At 39.4% G+C, this 26789-nt stretch overlaps 2 protein-coding genes across 2 annotated transcripts; both read left to right on the top strand.

Moving 5' to 3' along the window:
- The first annotated feature begins 16630 nt into the window (after positions 1 to 16630).
- Positions 16631 to 19580, top strand: LOC107769988 (protein IQ-DOMAIN 11-like). Its single transcript, XM_016589242.2, has 5 exons — positions 16631 to 17477; positions 17748 to 18113; positions 18228 to 18443; positions 18668 to 18799; positions 18891 to 19580. Exons 1-5 carry the CDS (start codon positions 17403 to 17405, stop codon positions 19488 to 19490), a joined length of 1389 nt encoding a protein of 462 aa, XP_016444728.2. The 5' UTR covers positions 16631 to 17402; the 3' UTR covers positions 19491 to 19580.
- Positions 19581 to 22195: 2615 nt separating this feature from the next.
- LOC107769989 (geranylgeranyl diphosphate reductase, chloroplastic-like) lies at positions 22196 to 24035 on the top strand. Its single transcript, XM_016589243.2, has one exon. The coding sequence runs from the start codon at positions 22411 to 22413 to the stop codon at positions 23770 to 23772; it is 1362 nt and encodes a 453-aa protein (XP_016444729.1). The 5' UTR covers positions 22196 to 22410; the 3' UTR covers positions 23773 to 24035.
- The last annotated feature ends 2754 nt before the right edge of the window (positions 24036 to 26789 follow it).

Here is a 26789-nt window from a genome sequence, read left to right as displayed (position 1 = left end):
ACTTGTGTTTTGAGGTCCCTGAGGATCTGTAGTAAAATATGGGACTTGGGCGTATGCCCGGAATCGAATTCTGGGACCCTAGCCCGAGTAATGAATTTTTGTTAAAAATTGTTAAACTGAAAATCTAAGGATTTAAAGAAATTTAATAATGTTTGATCATGTTGGTATTGGGCCCGTATGTTGGTTCCGGAGCTCGGTACATATTCAATATAATATTTAAGTCATGTCTGTAAAATTTGGTGAGAAACGAGACTGATTTGACATGATTCGAACGTCCAGTTGTAAAATAGAAATTTCAAATGTTCTTAAGGATTTGATGTGTTTTAGTGCTAAATCCGTGGGTTTAGATGTTATTTCGGCGATTTGATCGCACGAGCAAGTTGGTATGATGTTTTTAGACTTGTGGGAGTATTTAGTGTGGAGCCCCGAGGGCTCGGGTGAGTTTTGGACGAGTGGGAGGAGTTGAAAATACACCAGATTTCTGGTGTTCTTGGCTACTACTGCAAATCTCACAAATGCGAGAGATTTGTTCGCAAATGTGAACCTCGCATTTGCGAGAAGGGCTTCGCAATTGCGAAGGAGCCCGACCCAGGCAGAGTTCGCATTTGCGATATTTCTGCCGCATTTGCGATCCCAGCAGAAGTCGCATTTGCCTCTCTTTGGTCGCATTTGCGACCACAACAATAGAGGCCCAGGATTCGTAATTGTGAGGCATTTGTTGCATTTTCTACCCTCGCATTTGCGAACCTGGTGTCGCAAATGCAACATCAGAGGGCTGTGTCCAGCATTTAAAAATGTGACTTAGGCCATTTATTTCATTTCACTTCTACACTTGGGCGATTTGGGAGCTTTCAAAGAGGGGATTTCAACCTAGCATTGTGAGATAAATTATTTCTACTTAATGTGAGTTTAATTCTTGGGTTTGGGGTAGATTAACACATAGAAATTAATGGAAATCATGGAATTTGAGTAAAACCTAGGGTTTTGATAAAAACAAGAATTAACCACGAAATTTGTTATGGAATGGAGTAAAAATTATATATTCTTGATCTTTAGGTTATAGGTAACAACTTTCTTCAAAAAAAATCGGAATCTGGGCACGTAGGCCCATGGATGAATTTTAGGAATTTTGCATTTAGGGTTGGGAAATTACTCTAATAGCTAGAATATGAACTCTTGAGCTTGTATTGGCTAGTTCTTACCCTATTTGATTAGTTTTGGATCGTTCGGCTCCGAATTGAGGGTTTTGGACACGTTCTTGAGTTTGGAAGTAAGCTTTGGGGAAAGGTGAGTCTCCTTTCTAACCTCGTAAGAGGGAATTAAACCCCTAGGTGAATTAAATAAAAGTATGTAATTGTCTGTGGGGGCTACGTACGTACGTGCTGATGAGAGTCTGTGCGTAGCTACTATTATGCTAATTGTCCGGGTAGCTTAGGACGTGTTAGGAACTGAAACTAAATATACACGAATGTACACATTTACTTGAGAACTGTATGAATTTATTTGGCTATAAATGCGCCTTTATGTGCCTTCTAGAAGATAATTGCTATTTGTGGATCGGGTCGATCGCCTCATTAGAAATACATGCATCTATGGTTCGCGTCATTCGACCCTATGGTAGTGCACAATTATATTTATGTTGGACCGGGCCCTACGACCTCGTCATAATGTGCGCATTTTATTTATGTGGAATTTACCCATGACTTACTCTATTTAAATGCTTTGAAATGCAAATCATTATATGATAGGAGTGAAATTAATTTATTGTTCTTTCCTTGATTCTGAGATTGATGTTATACTTATGCTATCCATGCTTAGCGAGATCCTTAAATATCATTGATATTGACCCTAGTAAGTGTCAAGTCGATCCCTCGCCACTACCTCTTAGAGATTAGACTGGACACTTGCGGGGTACATGTTGTTTATGTACTCATACTACACTTCTGTACTTAATTGTATAGGATCTGAGGCAGGTGCATCTAGCTATCCGGCCGGCGCGCACCTATGATACTTGATCGAGATTTCACGGTGAGCTGCCCCTTCTGAGTCGTTCAGCAGCATGCCGGGGTCTCTTCTCTTCTTTTTGTTATATTTGTCTATCCTATTCTAGGTAGTAGGGTAGTTACATTCTTTTGTACATTCTACTAGTTGCCCTAGTACTTGTGACACTGATTCCTGGCACATACATTGGTAAACTATTATTTTGGGTTGTATATCTCTTATTATGGATTGAGTAATTTACCTCTTGTTTTAAATATAAATCGAGAACATGTTGGGATTATTTGGTAAAAGTAAATGAGAACTCACTAGTTGAATTTGAGTTGGCTTGCCTGACAACGTTGTCGGGCGCTATCACGACCTATGATGGAATTTGGGTTGTGACAGTTATAGAGGGATAATTTTACCCAAAAAAATATAAGGTTATAAAAATGATTGTTGGTGTTATAGGTAAATAGCCATTATGAATAGGTGAAATATAACGTATAAAATTAATTTAGAAAATAACTTAATTGTATAGTTAAAGATGGTTATAACTTTTAAAGAGGCTTAACTGTATATATTATAACAAAGCAAAACTTATCTATATTAATTAGTCTTCAACCAACGAGGGACAAAGTTCCATATTTTCCTCACTTGCACATTCACTTGAGTTTTACCTCTTTGACTCTATTTCTAACATATTTTAGAGTACTTGGAAAGATTCTTGAATCTAACATGACTGCCTCTAAAGCTTCAAGCTCACGAAAATAAATGATAATACTGCTTATCTTAGTTTTTGGTCTGATGCTACTCCCTCCCTCCTCAAAATCTCTGTCCAACTCTTTGCTTATAAAGCTCAAACATATTTTATAAAGGTGATAATCAGGGGCCGATCTAGTGAAGGAAATACGAGTTCATTCGAACCTAATAACTTTGACATAATCTTTTCTGTGTTTAAAAATTATACTCTTCTCGTCCCAATTTGTCACAACCCAAGTTCTCCATCCGTGAACTATCATGATGGCACCTAATCTCTACAACTAGGTAAGCCTAACAAATTGCGGAAAAAGAAAATGAAATACGAAACTAGCAAGTTACGGGTAAAAACATAATAAAAGAATTTTAAAATGCCGCTCGGCATATACAATACATACTCTCAAAACTGAATCAAAATCCCAAAACCCGGAATCTCATGAAATCACAAGCTATAGAACTACATAGTGTTTTAACTCGAGAATGTCTAATAAAAAGTAAATACAAGAAAGTCTAAAGCTAACGGGAAGAATAGAAAGGGACTACTAGGTCTGCGGACACGGCAGATATACCTCGAAATCTCTGATATCACCCGCCTCACTAATAGAACGGCTAAGCAGAAGAACCTGGATCTGCACACAAAAAACATGTACAAGAAAGGGCACGAGTACACCACAGCGGTACCCAGTAAGTGTCAAGTCTAACCTCGGTCAAGTAGTAACAAGGAAGGTCAGGGCCCTACTTGTTACATATATATAACAAATAAAGCAGTATGAAGTGTGACAGTATAACTAAGATACTAACAGTCGGTAAAAACAAAGTCACAGAGAGAAACAACTCAGAACATAGAGATAGCAACAGGGATCTCCCAGGATATCGTCCCGTAGTCCCAAACGTAAATGTGTAGAGGATTTCTCGGGATATCGTCCCGTAGTCCGAATCATAAATATGCAGGGGAGTCTCCCAGAATACCATTCTGTAGTCCCAAAATAAATATTCAGTATATGGGAATATCCCGGGATGTCGTCCCGTAGTTCTAAATATAAATGTTCAGGGGGATCTCCCGGATTGCTGATCCGTAGTCACAAAGTAAACATATAAGAGGATCTCCAAGGATATCGTCTCGTAGTCCCAAAGTAAGCACACAACAGTCTCAAGAAAAAATCTACTGTTCTATTCAAGTTCATACCAGAAAAAGTAGAGATTTCTATTCTAAACATGCTGCACATAATTCAAGTAAACAGTTTAAGCAGATAGAACATCTAAGTCACTTAAGCATGCTTTAATAAGCTAAACAGTAGGCTTTAAAATAAAAATAGTGTTCAACAAAAAGGAAACACGGATATTTACTTAATGAAAACGGGGTTTTACAACAATTAGCACATGTACGTACTCGTCACATCACGTGCACGGCATTCATATAACAATAATACCAAATCCTAAGGGGAGTTCCCCCACACAAGGTTAGGCAAGCCACTTACCTCGAACCAGCTCAAAATCAATCCGAAATCACGCTCTTGCCACGAGCATCCAACTCCGAGTGGCCCAAATCTAATCAAATCAATTTCATAATGTAAATATAACTACAATTAACAAATTTATCTAAAGGAATCAAAGCTAGAGTAAGAAAATAGAAAAACGCCCAAAAATCCTCCTCGGACCCACGTCTCGGAATTGGGTAAAAGTCATAAATTATGAACACTCATTCACTCACGAGTCTAACCATACCAAAATCACTCAAATTCGATACCAAAATCTCGATCAAAATCCCAAAATTCGGCTTAAGAACTTTTCCCCAATTTTTCCCAATTTTTCATCCAAATTCCGAAATTGAATGATAAAACTAACAATATATCAATGTATTAGAACCAAATTAGAGTTAGGATTAATTACATAATCTTCCTCCTTCAAAATCTCCCCAGAAATCACCCTCCACCGAGCTCCAATTAGATTTTCCAAGTTATGAACTCAAACCCTCGATTTTTCTCTTTTTCTTCCTAGCGAAATCCACTTCTACGAGGGGTTAACCGCACCTATGGTCCTGCTTTTGCGTCCAACACTCCGCACCTGCAGATTTTCATTAAACGACCAAATTCCGCACCTACGTCCACTTACTCGCAGATGTGGTCCGCTTCTGCGGTCCTTGGGCCGCATCTAAGACCAACTTCACTTATGCCTAAGACCGCACCTGCGATTCCCAAACCACTTCTGCGTCGCCGCACCTACGGTCCAAGCTCCGCAGGTGCGAAACCAACAGGTTCAGCAAACTTCAGCAATTTCCTAAGTCCCATTCAACTTCCATTAAGCATTTGAAACTCACCTGAGGCCCCTGGGACCTCAACCAAACATGCCAACCAATCCTAAAACATCATACGAACTTAATTCAACCCTCGGATCACATCAAACAACGCTAAAACCACGATTCACCCTCCAATCCAAGCCTAATGAACTTGAAATCTCAAGAATTCTACAACTAATGCCGAAACCAACCAAACCATGTCCGATTGACCCCAAATTTTGCACACAAGTCACATTCAACACTACGGAGCTATTCCAACTTTCGAAATTGGATTCCGACCCCGATATCAAAATCTCACTATCGATCCGGAAATTTCAAAAATTCAACTTTCGGCATTTTAACCCTAAATAAGCTACGGACCTCCAAAACACAATCCGAACACGCCCCTAATCCCGAAATCATCCAACAAAGCTAACGAAATAGATGGAATTCCATTCTGAGGTTGTCTTCACACTATTCCGACTACGGTCCATATTCTAAAGCTTAAGCTCTCATTTAGGGACTAAGTGTCCCAAAACACTCTGAAACTCAAAATGAATCTTCCCGACAACTCACAATAGCAGAAACAAACACAGGGAAAGCAGTTAATAGGGGATCAGGAAGTTAATTCTCAAAACGAGCGGCCGGGTCGTTACATCATCCCCCTCTTAAAATATTCGTTCGTCCTCGAACGAGCATAGAGACATACCTGAAGTGGTGAAAAAATGAGGGTAACGGCTGCGCATATCCTGCACGGTCTCCCAGGTCGCCTCCTCGACCGGCTGATCCCGTCACTGAACCTTCACTGATGCAATATTCTTTGACCTCAGCTTTCGAACCTGCCTGTCCAATATCGTCATTGGCTTCTCAACATAAGATAGATCCTTGTCCAACTGGACTGAACTGAAATCCAACACGTGTGATGGATCACCGTGATACTTTTAGAGCATCAAAACATAAAATACCAGATGAATTCTTGCCAAGCTGGGAGGTAAGGCAAGCTCATAAGTAACCTCCCCAACACGTTGTAATACCTCAAAAGGACCAATAAACCTCGGACTCAATTTCCCCTTCTTCCCAAATCTCATAACGCCCTTCATAGGAGAAACCCGAAGCAAAACCCGCTCTCCAACCATATAAGAAACATCACGAACCTTCCGGTCCGCATAACTCTTCTGTATGGACTGGGCTGTAAGGAGTTTATCCTGAATCACCTTAACCTTCTCCAAAGTGTCCTGAACCAAGTCTATGCCCAATAATCTAGCCTCACCCGGCTCGAACTAGCCCATCGGGGATCTACACCTCCTACCATACAAAGCCTCATACGGTGCCATCTGAATGTTGGACTGATAACTATTGTTGTAGGCAAACTCCGCTAGTGGCAAGAACAGATCCCAAGAACCTCCAAACTCTATCACACACACGGAGCATAACCTCAAGAATTTGAATAGTGCGCTCGGACTGTCCGTCCGTCAGGGGGTGAAATGATGTGCTCAACTCCACCCGAGAACCCAACTCATGCTATACGACCCTCTAAAACCGTGATGTGAACTGAGTACCTCTATCTGAAATGATGAAAATTGGGATACCATGCAGACGAACAATCTCCCGGATATAAATCTCTGTCAACCGCTCAGAAGAATAGGTAGTACATACAAAAATAAAGTATGCGGACTTGGTCAGCCGATCCACAATCACCCAAATGGCATCGAGCTTCCTCAAGGTCCATCGGAGTCTAACTACGAAGTCCATGGTGATACGATCTCACTTCCACTCCGGAATCTCTATCTGCTGAAGCAAACCAGCCGGCCTATGGTGCCCATACTTCACCTGCTGACAATTGAGGCACTGAGCTACAAACCCAACTATATCTTTCTACATCCGCCTCCACCAATAATGTTGTCTCAAATTCTGGTACATCTTTGCGGCACACGGATCGATGGAATACCGCGAACTATGGGCCTCACCTAGAATCAACTCCCAAAGCCCATCAACATTGGGTACACATACCCGACCCTGCATCCTCAATACCCCGTCATCACCAATGGTCATATCTCTGGAATCACCATGCAAAACCTTGTCCTTGAGGACAAGCAAATGAGGGTCATCATACTGACGCTATCGGATACAATCGAACAAGGAAGACCGAGAAATCACACAAGATAGAATCCGACTGGGCTCCGAAAGATACAATCTCACGAACTGGCTTGCTAAGGCATGAACATCCATCGCCATGGGCCTCTCCGCTGCTGGTAGATAAGCCAAACTCCCCAAACTCTCCTCTCGGAGACTCAAAGCATCGACCACCACATTGGCCTTGCCCGGGTGATACAAGATAGTGATATCATAATCCTTTAGCAGCTTTAATCGCCTCCTCTGGCGCAAATTTAGGTCCTTCTACTTGAACAGATGTTGCAAACTCCGGTGATCAGTATAAATCTCAAAAAGAACACCGTACAAATAATGATGTCAGATCTTCAAGGCGTGAGCAATAGCAGCTAACTTGAGATCATGGACAAGATAATTCTTCTCATGTACCTTCAACTGTCTGTACGCGTAGGCAATTACCCTACCATCCTGCATCAATACCGCTCCAAGTCCAATCCTCGAGGCATCACAATTGATAGTATAAGACCCCAAACCTATAGATAATATCAATATTGGGGCTTTAGTCAAAGCTGTCTTGAGCTTCTGGAAGCTCTCCTCACACTCCTTTGTCCACTTGAACGGAGCACCCTTCTAGGTCAGTCTCGTCATAGGTGTTGCAATAGATGAAAATCCCTCAACAAATAGACGGTAATAACCTGTCATGCCAAGAAAACTACGGATCTCTGTAGCTGAGGGTGGTCTGATCCAACTCTGCATTGCTTCCACTTTCTTCAGATCCACCTTGATCCCTTCATTCGATACCACGTGACCCAAGAACGCCACGGAATCCAACCAAAACTCACATTTTGAGAACTTCACATATAATTTCTTTTCTCTCAAAGTCTGAAGCATTGTCCTCAGGTGTTGCTCATGGTCTTCCCGACTCCGAGAGTATACCAGAATATCATCAATAAAGACAATGACGAATGAGTCAAGATATAGCTGGAACACGCTGTGCATCAAATGCATAAAGGCTGTTGGGGCATTGGTCAGCCCAAATGACATAACAAGGAACTCGAAATGACCATACCGAGTCCTGAAAACAGTCTTCGGGATATCTGGCTCCCGAATCTTCAACTGATGATAACCTGAACGCAAGTCAATTTTAGATAACACTCTGCACCTTGTAACTGGTCAAACAGATCATCAATACGAGGCAAAGGATACCGGTTCTTCACTGTAACTTTGTTCAACTGGCGATAATCAATGCACATACGCATAAAACCATCCTTTTTCTTTACAAACAAGACAGGAGCACCCCAAGGTGATACACTGGGCCGAATAAAACCTTTGTCAAGCAATTCTTACAACTGCTCCTTCAACTCAGGAGGAGCCATACGATAAGGAAGAATAGAAATGGGATGATTAGCCGGCAACAAATCAATGCCGAAATCAATATCTCTGTCGGGTGGCATACCCGGAAGATCAGCTGGAAACACATCAGGGGAATCTCACTACTAGGACTGACTCAACTATAGGGGTATCAATACTGACATATCTCACATAAGCTAGATACGCGTCACACCCCTTCTCAACCATTCGTTGAGCTTTAAGAAATGAAAATAACTCTGCTGGGAGTGTGATATAAATTACCCCTCCATCCTACTCACGGTACACATGGCATAGCCAGCATCATAATTTTGGCGTGACAATCAAGAATAGCATAATGGGGTGACAACCAGTCCATGCCCAAGATAACATCAAAATCTACCATACTGAGCAATAATAAATCGGCTCTAGTCTCAAAAACACTAAGAGCAATCAAACACGGCCGATAAACATAGTCCACAACAAAAGAATCTCCCACATAAGTAGAAACATAAACAGGGGAACTCAAGGAATCCCAAGATATGCCCAAATGCGGGGCAAAATAAGAGGACACATAAGAATAAGTGGAGTCTGGATCGAATAAAACTGATGCATCTCTATGACAAACCATGACAATACCTGTGATAATAGAATCAGAGGTGATAGACTTAGTACGGGCAGGAAGGGCATAGTATCTGGTCTAACCTCCCCCTCTAGGGTGACCTCTACCTCCCCGACCTCCACTCTAGCTGGCTAAGCAGGTGGGGTAGCAACTGGTATTGTAATCATAGCTTAGGAACTCTGCGGAGCACATTGTGGCTGAGAAGTCTGTGGAGGTGCACCCCTCCTATGTCTAGGGAAATTCCTCACTATATGGCATGTGTCGCCACTCAAAACAAGCTTTGGGAGGACGTGGCGGGTGTGACTGGCTCGGGCCAGGTCTACTGGATTGACCACTGAAAGCACCTCGTGCAGGAGGCGCACTAGATACTAGAGATGCATAATAAGGCTCCTAAGGTCTACGAGAAGCTGGAATACCACTAGTTGTTGGAAGAGATGAATGAACGGGGTGACTCATATAACCCCTACCATGACGAACTACAGTTGGGGCACGGGCACCAGAATAATGGATCGACTCTCGAGACATCTTGGCCTCCCTCTCCTCTCTATCCCGAGCATGCATACCCTCTACTCTCCTGGCAATGCTCACCACCTGCTGATAAGAAATATCCATCTCCAACTCCCGAGCCATACTAGACCTAATGCTGGGAATGAGTCCTTCAATAAACCGGCGAACTCTCTCACAAACTGTAGAAACCAAGGCCAGTACATGCCTAGCCAAGTCAGTGAAACGGATAGCATACTCTGAAATAGTCATAGTACCCTGGTGCAAATGCTCAAACTTTGCGCGTCATGCGTCCCTGAGGCTCTAAGGCACATACTCCCTTAAAAACATATCGGAAAACTAGGTCCATGTAAGGGAAGCTGCCTCAGTTAGGCTGTCCAACTCATAAGTACGCCACCACTGATAGGCTACTCCTTGAAGTTGAAGGCAGTGAAAGAAACCCCACTCGTGCGGAGGATTTAGTAGCACTCCTCCAAAAATCTCAGAGCATCATTTGATGCTAGACCACTAAATATAGGAGGCTTGTACTTCATGAACCTCTTGAGCCTCCACAGCTCATCCTCTAAAGTTGCGGCCTTGTCCTCAGGCTGAATTAGGGCTACATGCAGTACCGGTATAACCTCTAGGATCTGATCAACCTGGACCCGCTGCCCTGGGGTGCAGGCGACGGGAGTCTATGCTCCTCCCCCGGCCTGGAATGTTGCTGCAGCAAGGGGGATCAACCCTGCCAGAGCTAGAGTGGTTTACATGCTCACGAACTGTGCAAGGGTCTCCTGAAGAGCTGGAATAGTAGTAGCAATAGGTGTATCAGGTGCCTGGGCTCCGGCTGGAGCTGCTGGTGGAACCTCTGTGGTAGCTCGTGCGGGTGCTCTAGCTGCACCACGTGTGCGTCCTCGGCCTCTACCCCGGCCCCGACCTCTGGCAGCTCTAGCGGGGGGGAGGGGGGTACGGGTGCCTGGTCATCTCCGGTAGCATGTGTCCTCACCATCTATGAGAGAATAGAAGATAGAGGTTTATAAGTTCTTTTGATATCAAAATCTCGCACAACAAGGAAACTAATTGAAGTGGAATTTTCCTAACAGTTACATAGCCTGTCGAAGATAAGTACAAACATCTCCGTACCGATCCGCGAGACTCTAATAAACCAGCTTGTGATTCATGACTCCTATGAACCTAGAGCTCTGATACCAACTTGTCACGACCCAAGTTCTCCCTCCGTGAACTGTCGTGACGACACCTAGTCTCTACGATTAGGTAAACCTAACAAATTGCAGAAAAAGGAAATGAAATACGAAACTGGCAAGTTACGAGTACAAACATAATAAAGGAGTTTAAAAATTCCGCTCGGCATATATAATACATACTCTCAAAATTGAATCAAACTTCCAAAACCCGGAATCTCATGAATTCACAAGCTATAGAAAACTACATAGTTTTCTAACTCTAGAATGTCTGATCAAAAGTAAATACAAGAAAGTCTAAAGCTAACGGGAAGAATAGAGAGAAACTTCTAGGTCTGCGGACGTGGCAGATATACCTCGAAGTCTCTTATATCGCCTGCCTCACTGATAGAATGGTTGAGCAGAAGAACCTAGATCTGCACACGAAAAATATGTGCAGGAAAGGGCATGAGTACACCACAGCGGTACCCAGTAAGTGTCAAGCCTAACCTCGGTCGAGTAGTGACGAGATCAGGTCAGGGCCCTACTGGTTATATATATAACAGGATAAGCAGTATGAAATATGACAGTACAATTAAGATACTAACAATCAATAAAGAATAAAGTCACAGAAAGAAACAACTTAGAACATAGAGATAGCAATAGGGCATCTCCCAGGATATCGTCCTGTAGTCCCAAACGTAAATGTGGAGAGGATCTCTCGGAATATCGTCCCGTAGTCCGAATCATAAATATGCATGGGAATCTCTCGGAATACCAATCCGTAGTCTCAAAGTAAATATCCAATACAGGGGAATCTCCCGGGATGTCGTCCCGTAGTCTCAAATATAAATATGCAGAGGGATCTTCCCGAATTTCGATCCGTAGTCCCAAAGTAAACATACAGGGGATCTCCCGGGATATCGTCCCGTAGTCCTAAAGTAAGCACATAACAGTCTCAAGAAAGAATCTACAGTTCTATTCAAGTTCATACCAGGAAAAGTAGAGATTTCTATTCTAAACATGTTGCACAGAATTCAAGTAAATAGTTTAAGCAGATAGAACAACTAAGTCACTTAAGCATGTTTTCCTAAGCTAAACAGTAGGCTTTAAAATACAAGTAATGTTCAACAAAAAGGAAACAAATATATTTACTTAATGAAAAGGGGGTTTTCCAACAATTAGCACGTGTACGTACTCGTCACCTCACATACATGGTATTCATATAACAACAATACTAAATCAACCTGAAACCACGCTCTTGCCAGGCAAGCCACTTACCTCGAACCAGCTCAAAATTAATCTGAAATCACGCTCTTGCCACGAGCATCCAACTCTGAGTGGCCCAAATCTAATCAAATCAATTTCATAATGTAAATATAACTACACTTAAAAAATTTATCTAAAGGAATCAAATCTAGAGTAAGAAAATAGAAAAACGCCCAAAAATCCTCCTCGGGCCCACGTCTTGGAATTGGGTAAAAGTCATAAATTATGAACACCCATTCACTCACGAGTCTAACCATACCAAAATCACTCAAATTCGATACCAAAATCTCGATCAAAATCCCAAAATTCGGCTTAAGAACTTTTCCCCAATTTCTCGTCCAAATTCCGAAATTAAATGATAAAACTAACAATAGATTAGTGTATTAGAACCAAATTAGAGTTATGATTCATTACCCAATCTTCCTCCTTCAAAATCTCTCCAGAAATCGCCCTCCACCGAGCTCCAATTCGATTTTCCAAGTTATGAACTCAAACCCTCGATTTTTCTCTTTTTCTGCCAGCAAAATCCGTTTCTGCGAGGGGTTAACTGCATCTGCGGTCCGGCTTCTACGTCCAACACTCTGCAACTGCGGATTTTCATTAAACGACCAAATTCCGCACTTGTGCCCACTTACTCGCAGATGCGGTCCGCTTCTGCGGTCCTTGAGCTGCATCTCCGACCAACTTCACTTATGCCTCAGACCGCACCTGCGGTTCCCAAACCGCTTCTGCGGCGTCGTACCTGCTGTCCAAGCTCCGTAGGTGCGAAACCAACATGTTCAGCAATTTCCTAAGTCCCATTCAATTTTCGTTAAGCATCCGAAACTCACCCGAGGCCCCTAGGACCTCAACCAAACATGCCAACCAATCTTAAAATATCATACGAACTTAATTCAACCCTCGGATCACATCAAACAACACTAAAACCACCATTCACCCTCCAATCCAAGCCTAATGAACTTGAAATCTCAAGAATTCTACAACTGATGCCGAAACCAATAAAATCATATCCGATTGACCCCAAATTTTGCACACAAGTCACATTCAACACTATGGAGCTATTTTAACTTTCGAAATCGGATTTCGACCCCGATAGCAAAATCTCACTATCGATCCGGAAACTTCAAAAATTCAACTTTCGGCATTTCAAGCCTAAATAAGCTACGGACCTTCAAAACACAATCCAAGCACGCCCCTAAGTCCGAAATTACCCAACATAGCTAACGGAATCGACGAAATTCCATTCTGAGGTTGTGTTCACATTGTTCCGACTACGGTCTAAATTCTATAGCTTAAGCTCTCATTTAGGGACTAAGTATCCCAAAACACTCCGAAACTCAAAATGAATCTTCTTGGAAACTCACAATAGCAGAAACAAACACGGGGAAAGCAGTTAATAGGAGATCGGAGCATTAATTCTCAAAATGATCGGCCGAGTCGTTACACAATTTATGGGGCATTGCTCGGATTTCAAGAGCCAAATTTCTTAATTTTAACGATAAAGTTAGACATAATATCTTTAAGTTGTTGAAATAAAATTTACATATTTAAAAAAATATAAAAGTATTGTAAATAATAGAAACAAACAATTTAAAGTATTTAAAAAACATATGAAAAAATAACGGCTAAAGAAAAACAAGTTTGACTCTCAGCATCTCAATGGTGCCACATGAATAGAGAAGAAGAGAGTACTAAATAAGTACAAATAGTAAATTTTAAACTCAATAAAGTAGACGGAACGTGGCACATACCAAATCCAAACTAATAAAATTCAAATCTTAAATTCGCATCTAGAAGGAGAGTCGGTCTTGGAGCAGCGGTAAAAGTTATCTCTGTGTGAGTTATTGGTCACATATTTAAGCGGTGGAAGCAATTTAAGCTATCTACATCATAACCTTTGAGTGAAGCCCTTCCCTGAACCCTGTGTGAATACGCGATGCTTTGTACAATGGACTTCCTTTTTTGCCCCTTTTCCGGAATCTACATTAATACCTGATTCAGTATATTATCTCAAACGGACCCGCCCGATACATATATTAGCACATGTTATCCCCTAAAATATAAACCTTAATGCCCTTATTTATTTATGATCTTTTTTAGAAGACATTAATTTACTGAATTGAGTAGAAGTTGGCATATGTTGGGCAAGACAATGGGGCCAATAACAGGCTGTGTATTCCTTATTACCACATAAAGGCTGCTCTGTTTTCTTCTTCACATTCTCTATCTTGTTGCACATTACCACTACCCTACCACCTTCAATAATGCCTCCAAAAACAAAAGGTGATTGTAATAATAGTTACCTTGAATATAGAAAAAATGCTTTTCATATTCATCAACATCTCTACTCACTAGTACTGTAGTAGGTCACATCTACATGTCAAACTCATGCAACTCACTAGACAAATTCAGTATTTGAAATTTACAAAAACTCATAGCAATCTTAAGTTAATAGTATATAATACTAATAAATAAGTTCACAATCATAGTTGATTGCCTAATATATGTAAGGCTTGAGCAAAAAATGATAAATTTATGTGAACTCATAACCTATAATCTACATCTGTCCTATATGCAAGAGGGGACTAGTCATAAACCCCAACCTTCTCTCTTCCTTTGATTTTGGATATCCAAGGAATAATCTTCTCTCAATTAAAATAAGTGTGCAGTACTAGTGGCGTATCATATCTTAAGTAATACTCCTATTAAGGTAGCACTGGCACATCAAAACTACCTTTGCATTAAGGATAGGCAGAACATCAGTGTCACTTATCAGAATCATCATAGTACATCAACAACAACTATGACTCTATTTCAGACTAACTGAGAAATGATCAGAATCATAGTAGTAATTATTCATTTCATGAAAAAGTTATCACAACTCTACCAAACAGGCCTTTACTGCAATTTACAATAAATAATATGAAAAAGGAACTCCAATTCACTCTTCCTCTAAACAAGATTTTGAACATTTAATAAAAATTTATTGCAAATTTTGACATCATCCATGGCTAGCTAATCACAACATTGGAGATATAAAAAAGTGATTATGAACCTATTTGTGACAACTTGGTATGGGCTTAAAAAAAAGTGCATGTAATATGCTCCCAATACAATATCTTTCTTTGTTTGTTTTTATGATGATAGTGTAAAATTGGCTAAGAAAATAATTAGCTGTGACCATTAAATATGTTTCTTTAGCTTGGGGAAGGAAGAAAAAAATGACATTCTTCTAGGCAAGAAATCCCTTCTCATTAATATACCCACTTTCCGTTTTCTCTTCCATTCCTTTCCTCTGCCCACTTCCCAAACAAAGTGAAGAAAAAGTAGCAATTAATTATACTATTATTGTCAGATATCTGAAAATAAGAACATGGTCCATAGTCCATACCACATGTCTTTCTTTATTCCTATATTAACCCCATAAGGTCTTCAAATCTCTTTCAGTAATTCAGTACCCTCATCCTATACTGAAGAAGAAGAAGAAAAGTCAGTCCAGTCAGTGCACAAAATATTTCGCGTTTATACAGATTTTGAGAAAGAGTCACACTCCAAGGGAGTGTATGTAAACAATTTACCATAATACAAGCATCAACAGTGGATTGCACGCAGTGCCGGCTCTAGGGGAGGCCACTAAAGCAATTGTTTTAGGTCCCACTAGCATTGAAGGCCCCAAAATTTTCAAATTGTATACTATTACATATTATAAAATTATTAATAAAAGATACTAGTTAAATTTTACACTTTTTTGTTTGGAATGTGATAGAGGTTATTCAAATGAATAACTTGAGTTAATGAATATGTAATACATGAAAATAAATAATTTGATGACAACTTTGATAATTAAAGAATGAAGTACCTTGTAGTATCTTTTAGAGTTTATTATTTCGTATAAAGAATGGATTATGCCATTTGTTTTTTCAAAATAGACTTTAACTATTTTAAATGTATGAAATTATATTGATATCTATCTATGATACAAAATTGAGATTATTAGATTATGAGAATTTATAAAAATATTATCTTAATTGTCATTATTGTTTCTTATAAAATATTATGCAGGTGTTAATGAGTAGAATTATCAAATATTTGCAATGATAAAAGCTAGCAAAAAATGAATGAATGATCAAAACACGTACAAGATAGTCGGTATATCGTCATTACAAAAAATAAAATAAAAATATTAAATATTCTTATATAAATTTAAGGCCTCTAATTGAGGTTTGGCTTTAGGCCACCAATATCGTTGAGCCGCCCCTAATTCCCCGATTCGAAGTCATGACCCATATATCACACAGATATAATTTTATCGTTGCTTCAAAGCACCCTTCAATACAGAAAAATCCATATGAAAAATAAAACAGAAAAATAGCCTCTGTTTTAAAAAAAAAGTCCTAGATCTTCCATTTAATATTGTAATGAATGAAGAAACATTTGATCAGGTTTGGTATCTGTACTGTACCCCACTGGCCTAAGTGGTAGTGTCAGGAGGTCCAACAAACATTCGAACATGTCAATTGTAGTTGAAGAAAACAAAATAGCAGCTGGAAAAGAAACTCATACCCCATAACCTCATAAAGATTCTCATAATTCATACTCCATCAGGTTTCCCTCCATCAATGTGAAAGACACCTCCCCCTAACTCCTCTGCACAGTTCTATTACTTAAAAAGGCCCACATGTATTTTCTCTTTTTAATTAAATCACCTGATATATGAAGTCTACTAGTCCGGTTAATTCATAAAAAGAAAAGCAATCTCTATCAGAATATTTACTATTCTTAGGATTCAAACTCGAGATTTTTTATTAGGATTAGGGGTCTCATCCAAACACCCTTAGTGGTGGAACACCACATGTTGAAACAGAAGGAACTCATCTTATCAAGAAGATGAGAAAAGAAATGTGAATTATTGAATAGAGAAAAATGATACCCATGTTGATCATATACACCTTATTCTAAAGTCTTTATTTCCACTGTTTCCATCTGAATCATTGATAACCAGAGCTTCACTTATTTATTATTATTATTTTTTGGTGGGGTACTTATGACTGAGTTCTAGTTCATTATAGTTGCTTACTTCAGAAGATTTTGGATATTTTTAGAAATGAATGAGGAAATCTAGGATATCTCTTGTGTAGGCTGCTTACTAATCTTAGCAAAATCCTCCTGAAAATATGCTTCAATTCCCAAGGGTACTGATACCAATAGATCGTCTATTCTAACAAGGCAACTCACTGAAACTTCCTTTTTTGTATTCTTATGTTTAAATTACTCACAAAAAGATCTTCTTGCTACACCCAAGTGTCATTCTAGGCTTTCCTTTGCTACCCCTTTTTAGTTCAAATGAGCTTTATGAGTTCCACTTGAGGTAATTGTAGCTATGGCAAAGAAGAAGAGCTGGTTCAACTTGCTGAAGCGGATTTTCGTTTCAGAGTCTGAATCAAGATTAGAGAAGGTAAATGATTCTACTTGTGTGATCAACTTTGCTACATTCAATCTCTAGCAGATCCTTAGCAATTTTTAGATATTTGTATGAAGAAACCATACCATTCCTCCCCGTTTCACAAAGGGCAGATTCAGGATTTAATGGTTATGTGTTCAAGGTTCTGACTTTGAACCTTGAACTCATGTCTTAAACTATACATTTGCATCTGAAAGGTGATTTTTGTCAATGTTGAACCTGTATCCAAGTTTTAGTGACATTGCATAGTTACTGTATCAATAGGCAAAGAGGAAGAGATGGGTATTTGCAAGGCTAAAGATCAGGAGATTGGCGGCGGCGTCCTCGGCCTTGTCACCACCAAGGGAAAGGAGACACCAGAAAGCAGAAGAGAAGCAGAGTAAGCCTACTATAAATGTTGATGTTGAAAGAATTGATGAAGCTAAAGCAGCTGCTAAAACACCAGAGGTTGAAGCTGAAATGGCTTCCTTAAAAGAAGGCACTGAATCTATCCATGAGCCCAAAAATGAAACTCTTGGATTGTCAAAATTGACTCTTCATGGCCAAGTGCCACAGTACTTCTACCTCTATGAGAGAAAGATTGAACATCTTGCTGCCATCAAAATTCAGACAGCTTTTCGTGGTTATCTTGTATGTTTTTCTTCCCAATCTTTTGTTTTCCTCAATCTACTAAACCTGACCGTTTCTTCTGTATCTCTGCATTCACAAGGAAATGTTTTATTTAACCAATGAATTCAATTTCAGGCAAGAAAAGCTTTGAGAGCACTAAAGGCACTAGTCAGGCTTCAAGCTATTGTTCGCGGAAGGGCTGTTCGACGTCAGGCTATTGCTACCCTTAAGTCCTTGCAGTCAATTGTAAACATTCAGTCAGAAGTCTGTGCAAAGAGATGTGATCTGGTGAAAACCACGGTACATTGTCAAGAAAACACGTTGCTGGATGTGGGAGAGAAAGATATAAAGGTATCACAAATAACATGGCGATATAATATTTTACAAATATAACTATAATCCGATCACTTTCAGAAATTCTGCAGAAGAAAAAAAAAATGCAGTATAGAACATGCTTATGTTATTGATCCAAGTGTAGAACCAAATCGTTATGGTGATGAGAGTAGTATTTACTAGATAATCATCTCTAACTTAAGGTATAATAACAGCTTAGTCAATTCTTTTACAATTTGCAGATTGATCTAAACAGCCAGAGAAGGTGGGACAATCGATTTTTATCCAAGGAAGAGACAAACAAGTTGTTCTCAAGCAAAAGGGAGGCTGCTATCAAGAGAGAACGTATAAGAGAATACTGGTTAAGCCATCGAGTAAGTATCTTATAGTTTGATTTCTGAAATCCTGATCGCATTTATCACAGACTATGATTTATTTCGCAAGGGGTATTCTTTCTACTTGCAGAGGTCAACAGAGACAGAAATAAATGGAAGACGCCGATACTGGTTAGAACAATGGGTAGATGCTCAGCTGGCCAAAAGAGATGACCTTAAAAACTTGGATACACTTTTCTCAGCAAGAAACAAAGAGGAATGTGAGAGAAAAGATATTAAACCGAGGACTTTACCAAAACAATACCATACAGATCAAGAATTGGTTTCTCCAATATATGTTCCAAGAAGATCATTTCACCACAGAAGACAGCACTCGAGCGGAGATGATAATTCTTTCATGGGCTCTCCTGCTCTTCCAACATACATGGCAGCCACTGAATCTGCAAGAGCAAAAGCAAGATCATTGAGCTCACCAAGGCTAAGACCTCTTAACACCGATGTTTACTCGGAGATTAATTCTCCCTATAAGTACAAACTATCTCCCATATCTTCTATCAACAGTGATGTTACAGTAGCAAGTAGGATTGGAAGTGTTACTGGGTTCTCACAAAGATCACCATGCTTAAAAGGTACACCTGGTCCGATAAAATCAACCAGGAGCATTAAGGACCACAACTTTGAGTCAGATGGCTCCTTTACAAATTGGGATCGGATCGGTGCCTGCAGATGATTGATTAGAGTGAAAATTATAGATTGTAATAGCTGGGATGCTTTAATTCCACAAGCTAATGTTATATCTATGCTAATAGTTTGTGTGAAATCAGTTTCTCTTGAACATTTTCTCATTGACAACCAAAAGGATCATTTCAATACGAGCAAATCTCAAGGAAGGAAACTTCGATCAATTTGTGGAGGTCACCTCATGTTTAACTAAAGAAATCAACTAATTAGTTACGAGGCAATAACATCTATTTTAATAATCTGATACAAGTAATTAATGACTGATGAACTTTGTACCAATGGAAGTTACATATATATTTGGACCATACATGGTACAACATGCAAGTTGACATAAGAACTGTTATAGTATCCTAAGAATTGTTGGAGAATCACATTGAGCCGTTAACTTTCTCCTTTGGCAACCTCATTACAAGCCTTTACCTTTTGTTCATATACTCTTTTGATGCCCCAACTTTCCTAAGCACACGAAGTTACAACTCAGGCCTAAAGCCTAAGTTTAAGAGAGGAGACAGGAAGATTATTATGTGGAAGCGCCTTGAAAAAGAAAGAAACAAGGAAACAAACAATAGTAATTTTTTTTTAAAAAAAAAAGAAATAATAACATAAGAAATGGTGTTTCCATTTCCTGAACTAAACGGGTGCCAGTTGTTAGATCACATAGGGATGAGAAAACATATATGTACAAAGGAACATCATCTGTTCAATGAATGAGTTTTCATGGTATACAATGGTGTGATATCCATGTTCATTTGACATAGTATTGTGTAAAGACACCTATGATACAATTTCATTCATTGGATGTACTTGATTGTTGTAACCTTATGCCTAGTTGTTGATGGCTTTTATTTACTTTTAACTCGCACAATTTTTGAAATTAATGTATAACGTCCAATATATAAGTTAAAATAAAAGGCAGGAACAGTAAATGATAGAATCCCCAATCACAAACCAAAATTTCGCTAAATGGCTTCACATATTCATTCATTTTCAACCCAATTGTCTTGGATATTTCTATAAATACAAATGAGAATCCATCCATGTCCCATCTCATATGGGAGTTGAGTTCTGACTTCTCATTATAAGCAAGCTAGGAGAGCTTCATTGGTTGAATGCAAAAATTTTCTTACAAAGGAAAAGAAGAAAAAGGAGCTAGTAAGTCCAAACCTCAACATTATGGATACTGAATTTTCAAAAGTGAGAATATGGAGGCACCTCTTTTGCTAATGCATTTGATTGTGCATATAGAAAACCTCATATTGGTCTAGAAAGTCCAAACCTCAACATTAATATCCACTGGCTTGATCAATACAAGGAAACTCTAAAGTCTAAATCAAGAACCACCATAGAGAGTTTACAATGAAGAATTAATGGCTTTTTTTTTTAATTAGTGGCTTCCATTGACTAACAACTAACAACATTATTATCGTAGGTCCTGGAAACTCCAGTGTTGTTAAAGGCGCGCTTAAGCCCTGAAGCGAGGCTCAAAACATGTTGAGCGCTTCGCCTCGCTTTGTGGGCGCTTTAGTATCGCATCAAGGCTCCAAGACATACTTTTCCTTGCCAATGAGTGTAATCCTGAAAATGCGACATTAAACAATTGATATTTCACTTTATCATAATTTTTTTTTTCAATTTCTTTGTCCATATACTTGTTAGCTTATAATCTTTAGTCTTAGACTACATACACATATTTTTACTTTTTCTCCAGTTGCGTCTTTTTTCATTAAAGTCCACGCTTTATTTGCGCTTTAAGCTTAAAGCCCCAACGGACATTAGAGTTTTTTTGCGCTTTCGCCTTTGATAACACTGGCAAACTCTAAATGGAAGTTGCTGCAATAGCGTGAAGCTCCACACATTTTTATTATATCATATTTGTTATACCATATTGGTAAAGTCTTACTATTTGCCACTTTCGCTAGTATAAGCCACACTGTTTTATTAACAGTACAGCGCGCAAAATAATCAAATGTATCGACATCAATGCATTTAGCAGAACAAGATTCAGAAGGGAAGCATGATACACAGTAAAAAACTTGAAGGCAATGATCTTACCTCTTCCAAATTTGTTGCTGAAAGCAGCTTCTTCCCGGAAAATTATACTATGTTTTACCAGACAGTGATCTCCTTAATTCTCTCAGAGACCTGAATATGCATTTCTTTTACTGGAAGAGCAAGAGGAGAGGACCATCAAAATCAAAACAGATATTCAAATAAATACATGTGCAATGATCAAGCTACAGAATAAGATTTCCCATAAAAGTCTACTTATAACATCACTAACATACTACAGCAAACAGCATCAAACCCCAAAGCCAAAACTCTACTTCAATATCATTAACATATAAAGCAAAATAACATGTAAACAAAGCCTCTACAACCTATTTGGGAGGACAAAGCAAGAAAGAGAAATCTCATTGTGTAGTACCAAAGCCAGTCACTTTCTTTTAAAAATATCTCTACTTTTTACAAATGAAGGCAGCATGATATTGACATACTAAAAAACTATGAGCAATCAATCCTCGATTGAAGAAGACAGCAACAAGAAGTCCTTATTCTCACTCTATTGAGACATCAGTCACTATCCAACTCTTAAGATTCTACCATTTTCTACTTCACAAACAACAAAAACATTGCAAACATTAATTATAATTCTTCACTGAGTATAAATATAATAAGTACACATATACCAATTGATTTAAATTTTAAACAATCAAACTTGTTTGAGAATTTACAAAATTACCCAACCTTTCCACCAACTACACCTGCTAAACTGCTTTGAACAAAACCCAAAGCATTAAAATAAACCAAAGTTCAGAACTTAGCACTATCTTTACCATCTTTAGCTTAATTATATATAATCTCATTATAACCTACCAAACATTAATCCCTTAAAACCCTTTTAATCAAAAATGGCCGCCCAAACACACCTTCTTCACCCTCTTCACTGTCTTCCAGTTTCACTCAAAACCCAAAACCCACAAAAGCAATACCATTACTTCAAACACAAACCCATAAATCCAGTTGTCTCCAAGCTTCGAGCAGCCGTTATAGGCGGCGGCCCAGCTGGATCTTCAGCTGCAGAAGCTTTAGCCAGCGGAGGAGTCGAAACTTTCCTCTTCGAACGCAGCCCAGCTTCGGCCAAGCCATGCGGCGGCGCCATTCCTCTTTGCATGCTCGACGAGTTCTCACTACCTTATCACCTCATCGATCGCCGCGTCACTCAGATGAGAATCATTTCTCCGTCGAATCTCGTCGTCGATTTCGGCAAAACCCTAAAACCTCACGAGTTCATCGCCATGCTCCGCCGTGAAGTTCTCGACTCGTTCCTCCGCCGCCGCGCCGAGTCTAGCGGCGCCACTCTCATGAAAGCACTCGTCACTAACCTTGTGGTCCCTACATCCTCGCACGAGCCGTATGTGATTCATTACACTATGGATAATTGCCAGCGTCAGCTTGCCGTCGATGTTATCGTCGGCGCCGACGGAGCCAATAGCCGGGTGGCTAAATCGATCAAAGCTGGAAATTACGCTACTGCCATTGCTTTCCAAGAGAGGATTAAATTGCCCGAGGACAAAATGGGGTATTACGAAAATTTGGCTGAGATGTACGTGGGGAATGACGTGTCACCCGATTTTTACGCGTGGGTGTTTCCCAAATGTGACCACGTGGCAGTGGGGACGGGCACGATGTGCTCAAAGTCTAATATCAAGTTATTTCAGCATGGTATCAGAGCCCGAGTCAAATCAAAGATTGACGGCGGACGAGTGATTAAAGTGGAGGCGCATCCAATACCGGAGCATCCGCGCCCGATTCGGGTACGTGGACGAGTTGCTCTAGTAGGAGATGCGGCAGGATACGTGACAAAATGTTCAGGCGAAGGAATATATTTTGCAGCAAAAAGTGGAAGAATTTGTGGGGAAGCAATAGCGAAGGCCTCAGAAGGCGGAGAGAAGATGATTAGTGAAGATGATTTGAAAAGGGAGTATTTAAGAAAGTGGGATGACAAGTATTTCACAACTTTCAAGTTTTTGGATATATTGCAAAAAGTGTTTTATGGTAGCAATGCAGCAAGGGAAGCATTAGTGGAGTTATGTGGAGATGAGTATGTCCAAAGGATGACATTTGATAGCTACTTGTATAAGAAATTAGCTAGTGGCAATAGATTGAATGATGCTAAAATGGTGATGAACACAATTTCAAGTTTGGTTAGGTGTAATATTATGGGACGAGAAGTTGAAGCATCTGCCCAAAAAATTCTCTCACGAGTATAGGTTATCCTAACAGTTAAATATTTCAATTGGTTATGTTTAGTATGTCATTTGTTGTATGTGTAACCAAGTCAACCTCTATGAGCTCTATTTTCATTAGGAATCTCCTCGAAATAATTTCATACCATAGATGTTTGCTTACGACAGTGTGTTTAACTAGTTGGGGGTGGATCTAGCTCCTCTTCCTCCTTTTATTTTGTATCATATTCTTTTGGTATTGGTATAAGTAAGTCTGAATTGAATCATTAGTTCATTCTACTTCAGCATTCTTTATCCCATATGTTATTTCCTTTTTTATTCAATGTGGAAGGAGATAAGGAATATGCCATTATATTTTAGAAAGGCTAACAAATAATATATAACACGAATAATTAAAATAAATAGTAGGAACAAATGTATCAAATTGACGAAACTAAAAATAATGAAAGCATTAATTGAAGTTGAGCTGATCCACAAATTTAGATCTCCAATCACCAAGTTGAGAGACTAAAATTATTGATATCCTGAATTGAGAGGCGGAGTTGTGAGACTTTTAGAGAGAGTATGTGACAGTATTTATGTGAGAAGCGTTGGAAATAAAGAGGGGTATTTATAAGTTTAAAAGGGGCATTTGCATCTATACCCGCATATTGGGTCACGTTTTAACTTGTGTCCACTTTGCAAAAAAAAAATTGCAAGCGTACCCACTTTTTTTGCGTAACTTCAGCATACGGGGCTAAAGTAGCAAAGACAATCACGCAAAACTTCAGCATTCTAGTAGACGAGACTGAAGTTTTTGTTTTTGTAACTGCCGAACTTCAGCTCTAGAGCTGAAGTTTTTTGTTTTGTAACTAGCAAACTTCAGCTCTAGAGCTGAAGTTTTTATTTTGTAACTGACTTATGGTTTTCATGCTTCCCAGAGACTTAAACTAAACCATCCATCAAAACAGATGATGTTAAGAGATGGCACAAACAAAGGGGTTTTCGTTGTGATTCAAACCAGTTAGTCTCAACATAAACAGATTAAAAATTTGTGCATTTTTTTCTACAACGAAAAGTTTTCAACGCACTTTATACAGATTTATGATAAGCTGATTTATTTATTCAAACCTGTTGGTCTCAGTTAGTTGTTGCTTCTATAGTTTCAGTTAGCTGTGTTGAATTTGACAAAATGTTTGTCCCACATCGGTGGGAAAACAAAAGTTGGGGGAATTTTCCCCCTATAAAAGAAGGCTTAATGTTTAGGTTTTAAACACACCTCTCATTTGCCTTCTCATCTGTTTAAGGCATTTGTATCTTCTCTCTTTAGTATTATTTCACTTGTATTTTTGGAGTGGAATAAAATATTGGTTGTGTCCGAGGAGTAGGCAAAATTAGCCGAACCTCGTAAATTCTGGTGTTCCCTTTATTGTTGCTTTGTTGTCTTATTTATTATTTGGTGGCTGTCATAAATTTTGGTATAGTAGTTGTGACTTATTCACACTCTATACATTTGACTTCCGCAACAATTGGTATCAGAGCCAAGGTACTGTCTAAGTATGCTTTGTAGTTGCAGCTTAGTCTGATCTTCTACATCAGAAAGGAAATAATCTTGATTTGTGTCGTCAGCTATTAAATAATATTTGTGTCAGATATGGGAGATAATAAACAAGAAGAATCTACATCAAGTGTCAACAATACGTCATCATTGGCATCTTCTCTTATGACAAGAATTGTGTCAAATGCGAAATTTGCGGTAGAAATTTTTGACGGGTCCGGGCATTTTGGGATGTGGCAAGGCGAGGTTCTAGATGTCCTTTTTCAACAAGGGCTAGATCTGGCCATTGAAGAAAAGAAACCAGATGTTATTGGAGAAGAAGATTGGAAGATTCTCAACCGTGTTGCTTGCGGTACCATTCGATCCTACCTTGCTAGAGAGCAGAAATATCCATACACAAAGGAAACTTCTGCAAGTAGATTATGGAAAGCACTGGAGGATAAATTTTTGAAGAAAAACAGTCAAAATAAATTGTACATGAAGAAGAGATTGTTTCACTTCACCTATGTTCCTGGTACCACGATGAATGAACATATCACCAGTTTCAATAAGTTGGTTACAGATTTGCAAAATATGGATACAACTTATGATGATGGTGACTTGGCCTTGATGTTGTTGGCGTCACTTCCTGATGAGTACGAGCACCTTGAAACTACTCTACTCCATGGAAATGACGAAGTTTCTCTCAGAGAAGTTTGTTCGGCTTTGTACAGCTATGAACAAAGAAAGCGAGAAAAACAGAAGGGCGGAGAAGGAGAAGCATTATTTGTGAGGGGTCATCCTCAAATTCAAACGAGGACAAAGAAGGGAAGATCCAAGTCAAGATCCAGACCCAGCAAAGATGAATGTGCCTTTTGTCGAGAAAAAGGGCACTAGAAGAAAGACTGTCCGAAGTTGAAGAATAAGGCCAAATATAATAATGGAAAGGCCATTATGGATTCAAATGTAGCTGATTGTGATGATTCAGACTTCTCATTAGTTACAACAGAGTCATTAACATCATCAGATATATGGTTGATGGACTCGGCTTGTAGCCATCATATGTGTCCCAACAGGGACTGGTTTGTGGAATTTCAAGAAGGAGAATATGGAGTCATCCACACAGCGGATAACAGCCCTCTTACCTCATATGGCATTGGTTCAATACGATTAAGGAACCATGATGGAATGATCAGAACATTGACAGATGTTCGATATGTACCGGATTTGAAGAAGAATCTCATCTCTGTGGGAGCCCTGGAATCAAAAGGGTTCAAAATCATTGCAGAAAATGGAGTGATGAGAGTATGCTCCGGTGCACTAGTGGTAATGAAGGCTAATCGGAAGAATAATAATATGTACCGCTATCGTGGCAGTACAGTTATTGGGACAACGACAGTGACATCTAGTGACGACAAAGAGGCAGAAGCAACCAAGCTATGGCACATGCGCTTGAGACATGCTGGAGGAAAATCCTTGAAAACTCTATCAGATCAAGGATTGTTAAAAGGAGTAAAGGCTTGCA

The sequence above is a fragment of the Nicotiana tabacum genome, chromosome 22, assembly GCF_000715075.1.
Source record: "Nicotiana tabacum cultivar K326 chromosome 22, ASM71507v2, whole genome shotgun sequence".
NCBI classification, from domain to species: Eukaryota; Viridiplantae; Streptophyta; class Magnoliopsida; order Solanales; family Solanaceae; genus Nicotiana; species Nicotiana tabacum.
Note: the sequence above shows the minus strand (reverse complement) of the source record. Positions and strands in the feature narration are given on the sequence as shown.